This window comes from Herpailurus yagouaroundi, unplaced genomic scaffold, assembly GCF_014898765.1.
Source record: "Herpailurus yagouaroundi ecotype Mexico unplaced genomic scaffold, PumYag 180, whole genome shotgun sequence".
NCBI lineage: Eukaryota > Metazoa > Chordata > Mammalia > Carnivora > Felidae > Herpailurus > Herpailurus yagouaroundi.
Window position 1 is genome coordinate 309,413 of NW_024412411.1, and position 10,782 is coordinate 320,194.

General features: G+C 37.3%; 1 protein-coding gene across 1 annotated transcript; it reads left to right on the forward strand.

The window, feature by feature from the left end:
* The first annotated feature begins 2,298 nt into the window (after positions 1 to 2,298).
* LOC121039491 (olfactory receptor 52D1-like) lies at positions 2,299 to 3,424 on the forward strand. The gene has a single exon (XM_040489736.1). It carries the CDS (start codon positions 2,299 to 2,301, stop codon positions 3,241 to 3,243), a length of 945 nt encoding a protein of 314 aa, XP_040345670.1. The 3' UTR covers positions 3,244 to 3,424.
* Positions 3,425 to 10,782: the final 7,358 nt, after the last annotated feature.

Here is a 10,782-nt window from a genome sequence, read left to right on the forward strand (position 1 = left end):
TTTGTAAGATAGTGTTCTAATTTGTTAATGTATTAATTAACTTAATCCTCCCAGCAAGTTTTTGTTTCACCCACTTTCCAGAAGATAATACTGGGGAAAAAGATATAGTCAGTATGTATAAGACAACCTAAATCTTATTATGGAGATAAATGCATTTAATAAAAAGACATAAGAAGAGTCTATGATGAGAATGAAAATAATCAGATGGAAGGGAAAAAATGATAACATCACTAGTGATACTTGACCAATTTCAAGGTTTATTGAACTTTATTTCTTCTGAGCCAAATATTGTAATAATTGAAATTATTATATAAATGATCATTTTATAAGGCCCAGGCCAAACTGAGAAAAATCCCCAATAACACTGAGAATATTTCTAATCAAATATATAATCAGTCTGATGTGTTCTACATTCTTCCCCAAATACTGGGTAATGTAAGTCATATTCCAGTTTAATAAGGCATTTGACCAGTGTTTATGAATTATAATGTAGGGGTGCCAGGGTGGTTTAGTCAGAGCTCATGAGTTTGGAGCCTGTTTCGGATTCTGTGTCTCCCTCTCTCTTGGCCCCTCCCCTGCTTGCACTCTGTCTCTTTCTCTCAAAAATAAACAATAAAAAATTAAAAAAATTTTAAATTATAATGTAGTAAACAGGATTCAGTGTTTGTAATCTCATTATTATTATATTTAATAGGTCTCTTTCTAACTAATAAACAGTATACACACCATGTAGAGGGATCAATACATATTCCAGGATCATAAAAAGAATCCTGTTATTGGAATCTACTTACATCAAAATTATATTTCACTTGTTTTTATGTAGGTGTATGTATGTGGATAAATGCTTAATAATAACAAAAGAAACACATGATAATGATTATTTTAAAATGTTACAGATTATAACGTTTAAATGAAAGGGCTAGTTTTTTAATCATTTGTTTGAAATCTCTTTGAGAGTCTTCCTTGGGGCACCTGGGTGGCTCAGTTGATTAAGTGACTGACTTGATTTTGGCTCAGGTCATGATCTCACAGTTTGTGAATTCAAGCCCTGCATCAGGCTGTGCACTAACAACACGGAACCTGCTTGTGATTCTCTCCCTCCCTCTCTCTCTGCCCCTCCCCTGCTCGCTCTTTCTCTCTCACACTAAATAACCTTTAAAAAAAATTAAATGAAATCATCTTGAGAAATCTGACTTGAAGATTGTGAAAAATATCAATATCAATCACTAAGACTGACAACTGTGCCACGAAATATTGAGTATAGCATAATGAAAATATCATGAATTTGGCAGTCATGCAGAGTTTTGTGTTAAGAGTTCTGGTCTCTCGCCAGACTTCCTGTGCTGCCATTGCATTATCTGTAGCACTCTGGGCTTCGGTTTCCTAACTGGTAAAATTGGCAGAAAAATAATTGGTTTGCATTGGTTTTCTAGCTAAAATCAACAAATAGAAGGATTCCAGGACAATGCCTTTTTTCATGTTAGGATCAACTAAGTATGACTTTTCTTCCTTACTTCGTATGAGAAATAATTTGAACTGAAATCACACTAATAGTGTAGAAATCAAAAGAGATAACAAGTGCATGTATCTCTGTAGTGACTAGTATATTCAAATACAAGTAATAAAAGTTCAGAACTGGACACAGAATGTACAGAACAGAAGAGAACTTAGTGGAAGCATGAGTATTAAATGACTTTGTGAAGACTATGCAGAAGACAGGTGAGTCTGTAGTGCTCCATCAGAAAGGCCAGTGTAATGCCTTGCAGCTCCTGGGGCTTGGTTCTGTGACAGCACTAGAAAAAACAGGACTGTCTGAGAAATGAGTAACTATACTTGAGAAAGTGAGACATCGGCTAGAAAATTACATTTCAGGATGACATTGAGAAGGCTGCTGGACTAGATAAATTCTAAGATCCATTTTGCCTATAACACCAGATATTTTAGCAAAAGCTAATCTGGCCTTATGACTGAATCGAATTGTGAATTCAAGGAGTGGCATTGAGTTTTATTGTACATGGATGTTACATAGTTGGGTTTTTCTGCTTTGTTTTGAACAAATTTGTGAATTCATGACTTGATTTACAATAAGGGCTTTGTGTTGGGTTGCATAGTTTTGCCTAGTGTTACTAAGTTTTTTTTCACTCTAAATTATAACCTGAATGTTTTCTAATGTGATATTTTGGGGTCTTCCAGTTTTGTTTTCCATTTGTTGCCAGATTTGATTGTGATGGTCTTGCCAGAAAACTGTTGCCCTAAAAAGGAGGATTGCTTCCACAAAAGACAGAGAGCAGCTGTACTATGGGACCAGCCAATAAATCTCAAACATCTCCAGACACCTTCTTGCTGATGGGCATCCCAGGACTAGAGCACCTGCATATCTGGATTGGGATTCCCTTCTGCTCCATGTACATGGTAGCTGTGGTGGGGAATGTGACCATCCTGGCCGTGGTGAGGGCAGAGCGGAGTCTCCATGAGCCTATGTTCCTCTTTCTGTGCATGCTCTCTGTCACTGACCTGGTCCTCTCCACATCTACACTGCCTCGCATGCTCTGTCTCTTCTGGCTTGGAGCACGTGACATTGCCTTTGATGCTTGCTTGGCTCAAATGTTCTTCATCCATAGCTTTACTGCTATGGAATCAGGTTTTTTCCTGGCCATGGCCTTTGACCGTTACGTGGCCATTTGTCATCCGCTGCACCATACCACAATTCTCACCCATGCTCGCATTGCCAAAATGGGAGCTTCTGTGGTACTCCGGGGAGTGGCCTTCTTTTCCCCACATCCCATCCTGCTCAGGCAGCTGCCCTACTGCAGAACACGAGTCATTACCCACACCTACTGTGAGTTCATGGCCGTGGTGAAGCTGGCATGTGTGGACACAGGAGCTACCAAACGTTACAGCCTCAGTGTAGCCTCTGTCATTGGTTCCTGCGATGGCTTCTTCATTGCTGTCTCTTATGCCCTAATCCTCCGTGCAGTCTTTCACCTTCCATCACAGGAAGCAAGTTTTAAAGCTCTAGGAACCTGTGGCTCTCATGTCTGTGTCATCCTTGTTTTCTACTCCACAGCTGTCTTTACCTTCCTCACTCACCGCTTTGGCCACAATGTGGCCCCCCAAATTCATATCTTTATTGCCAATATGTACCTTCTGGTACCACCTTTCCTTAACCCCATTGTTTATGGTATTAGAACCAAAAAAATTCGAGACCATGTCCTTAGTTCTCTAAAGGTAAAAGTCACTTGATTATCCTGGAATTGTTTGCAGAGATGGTATCATAATCAGAAGGGAAATAGGGAAATAATTGATCCCATTTTTATAAATGACATGGAATTTTCTCCCACTGAAATCAGCCATTTTCACAGAGAAGAGTGACCACACATAATAGAAATTCCACAATTGTAGTGAAACTAGAGGGCATGAGACATTTTGTGCACACATGGATTTTAAGGAGCTTCCTTAAAGCTTTTTTTTTTTTTAATTTTTTTTTCAACGTTTATTTATTTTTGGGACAGAGAGAGACAGAGCATGAACGGGGGAGGGGCAGAGAGAGAGGGAGACACAGAATCGGAAACAGGCTCCAGGCTCCGAGCCATCAGGCCAGAGCCCGACGCGGGGCTCGAACCCGCGGACCGCGAGATCGTGACCTGGCCGAAGTCGGATGCTTAACCGACTGCGCCACCCAGGCGCCCCTCTTAAAGCTTTTTTAATTGGAAAGCAGTCCCCTTCTGCTCCTTGCTGCTACTGATCTGTGTTGTAACTGGGGGTGGTAGTTTATTTTCAAGTAGGCGTGATTTAAAAAAAGTGAAGAAGCCCATGAGAACCTCAAATATTCCATGTAAAGTATTTACAATTGAAAATTTAATGATCACTATCAATATTCTACAGAAGAGGCAATATAATAGGATTGATGTCTTTTTAATACAAGACATAGTAATTGTGTATTTTAGTCACAAGAATGGACACACACAAGACAAGTTGTCTAGCAGAAATGTGGAAAAGTTCAATAGTGCAATAATCAAGCCCACAGAATTTTTAAACATATTGCTCATAGAATATTCTGTCTCCACAAAGCATAACTTGTGCCTCTTACTGTTTTGTTATCTAAACTAAGACTGGGTCTCTTAAAGATATTCTCTTTACCTTCATCACAAATTATCCTGAAACCAGAAACAACTTTATGCTCGGTGGTATCTACTTGGGAATTTGCCCAGAGCTTAGGCCCAAGCCCACTGAACTAGATACAGATATTACATGTGCTTGCTAAAGGAGGTATCTATTATTATAAATAACTCAATTAATACGTTTTTAGTGATTATGCTCCTGGTGATAATTAAAAATAAAATTATTAAAAAAGATATAAGTATTTTACTGGTAAAAGTCTGAATATTTTCTCTTTAAAAAATATGATTCCTTCACTTCTTGGCTTGTACAAAATGGAAATTACTCCAGAGTCACTCAATAAACACATGCTGAATTTCCTTGAATTGATGTTCTCTTTTGTGTTTTTCTATTTGTAAAGTATTATTTGTACCTTCTTTCTTCTGTTTAGTATAGGAGCTTCTTAGAAGTAAATATCTGGGCCGCTTCTCTGTATTCCTTTTCCTTAGACTCTGTTGCAATGTTGTTCAAGCTTTTATAATTTTCAATTTGGGATATTTCAACAGTTGCCACTGATATGTTCAAAGCATTAGCTTTTAATTACTATGTCTAATACATCCTTTACATTGAGATCATAGTTATCCTCATAAAAATTTAGAAAACAAACAGAATTGATATGTCAGACCCATGTAAGCACCAGAATAGCAAAGCAAAACTTAATGAAATTCTTTTCTGCTCCTTCTCTTCTCATTCTTATATATCATTTGAACTGGTCCTGTTCATAAAGTCCCCCGCCTTCATTCAAACAATATGTCTCTCCATATCTTCATGTTTTGCTTAGAATGTTTCTCTCCTACCTATTCTCTTTGTCACCTGGGAAGAACTTAATTATCCTTCAAGATCCAGCTCTTGTTTAAACTCCCCCACCTTATCAGAAAGATTACATTTTTTTCCTCAAATCAAATTAATTAAAAATTCCCCCCACCTCTATTGTAAAAAATGCCATGATAGATTTTAGTTAAATTCTTAATATGCCTTTTGCCAATTAAACTCTTGGTATGGTTTGGGGTTAAGTGCACTGGCTCTAGAAGCAGAGTGCTGAGTTCATTATTCATCTCTGTCACTTTCTATCTGTGTGCTCACAGGCAAGTTGTCCAAACTTTCTGGACCTTGTTGTCAAAATTAATAAAATGAGGATTGTAAGATTTCTTGCCCCGTAGAATTTTAAGGATTAAATGAATGAAAGCATATAAGACACTTAACATAGTTAACATCGTGGATTATCATAACAAGTATAATTTTGTGTATTTATTATATGTCAGATTTGCAAGACATAGGTGTGCATTTATATGTATATATGTGTGTGGGTAAATGTTTACATTGATATGTATACATGCAATTTAAATTATATAATTATCACCATAATCACTAGATTATTAGTCTTTATTTTACATATGAGTAATTTAGACTCAGAGAGATTAAATAATTTGCTCATAGTCACATATTGACTAAGTGGTATAGTCTGGATTTAAACAAAAATGACAGTAATTAATCCCACTTTAAAATCCATTTACTTTTATTTTTTATTTTTTTAAATTTTATTTTAAATTCCAGCACAGTTAACACACAATGTTATATCTGTTTCAGGTGTACAATATAGTGATTCAGTAATTCTGTAGATTACCTAGTGATCATCATGACATGTGTCCTCTTTAATCCCATCACCTATTTAACCCATCCTTCCACCCATCTCCCCTCTGGTAACCATCAGTTTGTTCTCTATAGTTAAGAGTCTTGTTTCTTGGTTTTCCTCTCCTTTTTTTCCCCTTGTTTGTTGTTTCTTAAATTCCACATATGAGTGAAATCATACGGTATTTGCCTTTTTATGACTGACTTATTTCACTTGGCATCATATTCTCTAGCTCCATCCATGTCATTGCAAATGGCAAGATTCATTCCTTTTTATGGCTGAGTAATATTCCATTGTGTATATATACCTCATCTTCTTTATCCATTCATCAGTTGGTGGATATTTGGGCTCCTTCCATCATTTGGCTATTGTAAATAATGCTTCTATAAACATAGGGGTGTGTATATCCTTTTGAATTAGTGTTTTTGTATTTTTTGAAATCTCATTTACTTTTTATCTATAACACCTCCAAGTGTCCTGTGAACCTATGTGTTCAGTGAATGATTCTGAAGGAATGAATAAAGCAATAAGATGTTTGAATTCACATTTCCTGTATTTTAGAACTCCCGATCATGTGATAGTTGTAATTAAGGGACCTGCATTAAAGCCATAAGGATATCTTTCAATGATCTTTTTTTGTAAGATAATGGAGAGTAATGACAATGACAGTAGAGACAGATCTCTCCCAGTCTAAAGAGAAAAGACGTCTTAAGGAAACGTAAACTCTGAGACTATTGCCATTATGTTGGATGTTTCCTGAAGACAAATTATTGTCTGGACCTTCTTGCTATATTTTTGTTATTTGGAGTACCATGAACCATGGAATTTAATTATAATATATCCCCTGACAAGTATCAGCATTGCTTACATGTTAGGTTTGGAAATAAAAACTAAGGAGTTAGTACTCACAGATTATATACCAATGGATGGCAAATAAGAAATGTCCAACAATAACAAACACAAAACTAAATCTAAATCTTCAAAGATTCTGAATTGAATTCTAGTTAAAGGAAGGAAGATATACAACTTATTCATATATTCATGCATCAAAAAATGATGGAGTGGCTAAAATGGGCCAGATTGTGCTAGGTCCTGAGAAGAGGTGAGCAAAACACAAGTCCATGTCTCAGGGACTTTACATTCTGGGGAAATGTAATGTGAAATAATTAAATGATACTCAAATGATAATTACACTGGATACTAAGGGCTGTCAAGTAGAAACAAAGATTTCTGTAAGTGCACATAACATGGGGTTTTGCTCTAGTCTAAGGGAGTCAAGGAAAGCTTCCTTAAAAATGATATTTGAGGGGCGCCTAGGTGGCTCAGTTGGTTGGGCTTCCGACTTTGGCTCAGGTCATGATCTCCCAGTCCGTGGGTTCGAGCCCCGCATCAGACTCTGTGCTGACAGCTCAGAGCCTGGAGCCTGCTTTGGATTCTGTGTCTCCCTCTCTCTGCTCTGCCCCTGCTCGCACTCTCTCTCACTCGCTCTCTTTCGCTCTCTCTCTCTCTCAAAAATAAACATTAAAAAGGAAATTAAAAAAAAAAAACACATTTGAATGCCAAGTGGGAGTTAAGCAGCTGAGAAAAGAAAGATCATGAAATGGGACTGGTGATGTTACAGGGAAAGAGAACAGGATATGTGAACATGTGTGGGTGGATCTTTAGATAGGAAGTGGCACCATATGTTTGAAAACTTGGAGAGAGTCCATTTTGTGGGCTGAAGGACAGATAGTGAAGTGAAGAGTGGATGTCTGGGGCTGAGGATTCTCAGTTTTATCCTAAAAATGAGAGGAGGACTGTGAACATTTTATGCATAGGAGTGACATCATGTTTGTGTTTTTAAAAGATCATTGTGGGGCACGTGGATAGCTTAGTCCATTAAGCATCCAACTTCTCAGGTAATGATCTCATGGTTTGTGAGTTCCACCCCACATGGGGATTTCTGCTGTCAGCACAGAGCCCATTTCAGATCCTCTGTCCCCTTCTCTCTCTTGCACATGCACACTCTCTCTCTTTCTCTCCCCCTCTCAAAAATAAGGAAAGATACAGGGAAAATAAAAAGACCGTTGTGACTACAGTGAGGAAAATGTTTTGCGACAAAGAATGGAAGAAAGGAATGCAAAAGGCCTCTTAGAACATTATAAAAGTTTTTGAGGACAATATGATAATAATTTGATCCAAGTTGGTAGCAATCATGATAGAAAGATTTCATTTATTTGAGTACCCTGAGTATACTTTAGGCTAGGAGAAAATGGCTTAATGAAGACTTTGCTCACAGGTTGCAGGACTGTTGGTTACCCTTCAGGTGTTATTATAGGCCTAGAGTCTAGAGTGGAGACCTGTGGGGGCAGGGGAAGAGTGTGTGCATTTATTCATATGTAAACATTGGAAGACCTGCAATTCACCAGGCACTGGGGAAATAAAGTGAACAAACAAGATCCAGTCACTATCATTAGGATCTTTATATTTGACCACCAGCAAAACAGTTAACAGATTTTCCCTCTCTTTACCATTTACTCTCAGATTGAGCTTCTGACTTCTGCCAAAGGTCTTTCTGAAACTCAGTCTCTCCTAAACCCAGTATTGTGCTTTTTAAAAAAAAATTTTTATAGAGCTCCTCTCTTGTTCCTACTTTAATCTCACTCCTTTATGTTTCTTTTTATGTATCTTACTTACCTAACAAGGGCCTTATTTAGTCACTTAAGATGTATTTCAGTGGATACACTCTTTGAAGTGTAACTAACATATAGTTATATTAGTTTCTGGTGTACAGTATAATGATTCAGAAATTCTGGGAGCACCTGGGTGGCTCAGTCTGTTAAGCGTCCGACTTCAACTCAGGTCATGATCTCATAATTAGTGGGTTTGAGCCCCAAATCAGGCTCTCTGCTATAAGCAAAGAACCCACTTTGGATCCTCTGCCCTCCTCTGTCCCTACCCCTCCCCTGCTTGGGCTCTCTCTCTCTCTCTCTCTCTCTCTCTGTCTCTCTCAAAAGTTAATAAATAAACTTAAAAAAAATTCTGTACACTTCTCAGGGCTCATCAAGATAAGTGTGCTCTTAATCCCCCTTTTTTTCCCAACTTTTTGTGGATTTTAATTGCATCTAGGAAATCAAGACTCCTAATTTTAGTTTAAGTTTTGCTTATAGAGGTCCCAAAGTCACTGGAAATGAAAATGATTTCAACTATTGGTTTGGAAGCAAGCTGTAGCAGTTTTAAAATGCTTATAGCTTCACACACATCTGCCTTCTGTTACTCCAGGTGTGCTTTAATTTCCATCCTAAATGATTCTCCAGCCCTTACTCTTTCTCTCTAGGGTTTCTAAACCTTATCAACAGTTAGATTTACAGTGCTCCTTAATATCTGCTCTTATTCGTACGTGGTATCCTTAGTGATTGGCTCTAGGATTTGTTTTCGAGAATATCCAGGCTAAATAAGGCACTTTACCAACAGAGAGGCCAGTAGGGATCCCCAAGGACCAGAACAAACAGCATAAATCTGCCTTTTATTCTGGTCATCAGCAGATCTTCCCCATACCTTCAGTAAATGAATGCTTTGCTGCTCCCAGTCCCACTGTGACTAGACTCCCAACCATCTACAGGTACTACTTACTCTAGGAAAAGAGAGGAAAAGGAGGGAAAAGAGTAGAAAATCCTGGGATGCAAGGTCATGGAGGGAAAAAGAGATTCTCTTTTAATCCACATACTACCATCACCAGCCCTTGTAAGGCCATGGTTGGAATCTACAATCTTTAGGATACCCAGTGACACTCTTTAGAAAATAAGTATATTTCTAATTTTTATGTCTAAATTGGTGGGGTCTTTACTTATGATTAATGTTGATATAGTTGTTCCTGGCAACTGTTCGTGATTGCTCAGACAGAAATTTACCATGTTGTTAAAACTCTGTAATGTCCTAATGTCCCCATCACATGGAGAAATTTTATCTACATTATTCCTCATGGTTCATAATTCAATTTCTACCTGAAAACTCCAATTGATAGTGAGCTTCTGGTGTCACAGGACTGTCTTTTCTATTTGAATTTGTGATAGGATCATTCCCCCTATTGGACTAAAATACACCTTTAAAAATTGTTTTAACATCCTTTATTTGGCCAGATATCTATTTCTGGTGACACTATTTTTTTTTTTTTTTTTTTTTTTGCTCTTTAGTATTTTTTTGCTCTTTAGTATTTAAGGATAAAGTTATTTAGGGCCATCAAATATTCCTTTTTATGGTGTCAATTAAAGAGTATTCATTATCCTCGTTACAGTTCTTTCCAAGAAACAACCAAAAGAACATTACTTTTTCCATATCTCACTTAAAATTTGTACTTATAGAAAAAGAAGAAAATTTGCATGTATAGAATATCAATACATTCGGAAAATTATACCAGGATCATTGCATGTTTTATACAATATTGAAATTTAATCATGGATTTAATCCTCACTTCAAGCTTTGAAAGGTAAGCCTCATCCCAATTTTGAGATGAGGAAATGAGGCTTTGTCTTAAACAGCTTGATCAGGTCACTTAAGTGGCAGGACTGAGATTGTATCCCAGACATGTGTTTTCTCAAAGGCTTTGCTATTTTAACTATCCCAAGTTACCTTCGAGGAGGTCTGACTATCCTGTGGCTATTGTGTGCTTTTTGGCAAATGCAGTTGACACATGAAATACTTAGATCTCAATTTATGATGTATAAACATTACAGTGGTATGTTAGCAGATATGCCACTCTTATTGGGGGCTCTTCAAAATTTAAAATTTATACCTGAGACTGCTTCTCCCTTCTTCAGTGAGAGTAGCCTAGGATTATATCCCTCCACACCTTAAGTAACTGAAGCTTTTGATCATTAGTTTATGCAGTATAATTATGATTATCACCATAAGCTACTGGAATACCCAGCATTTTAGGTGCAAATGATGCTGTGATTTCAAAATGTCCCTTGTTTCTTTCTCCCTAGGAATCAGACTGTTAGGAGTTCAGATTAGGG

Bases quoted from the DNA above. Each gene is read 5' to 3' on its own strand.
- LOC121039491 (XM_040489736.1), top strand. From the start codon at position 2,299: ATGGGACCAGCCAATAAATCTCAAACATCTCCAGACACCTTCTTGCTG.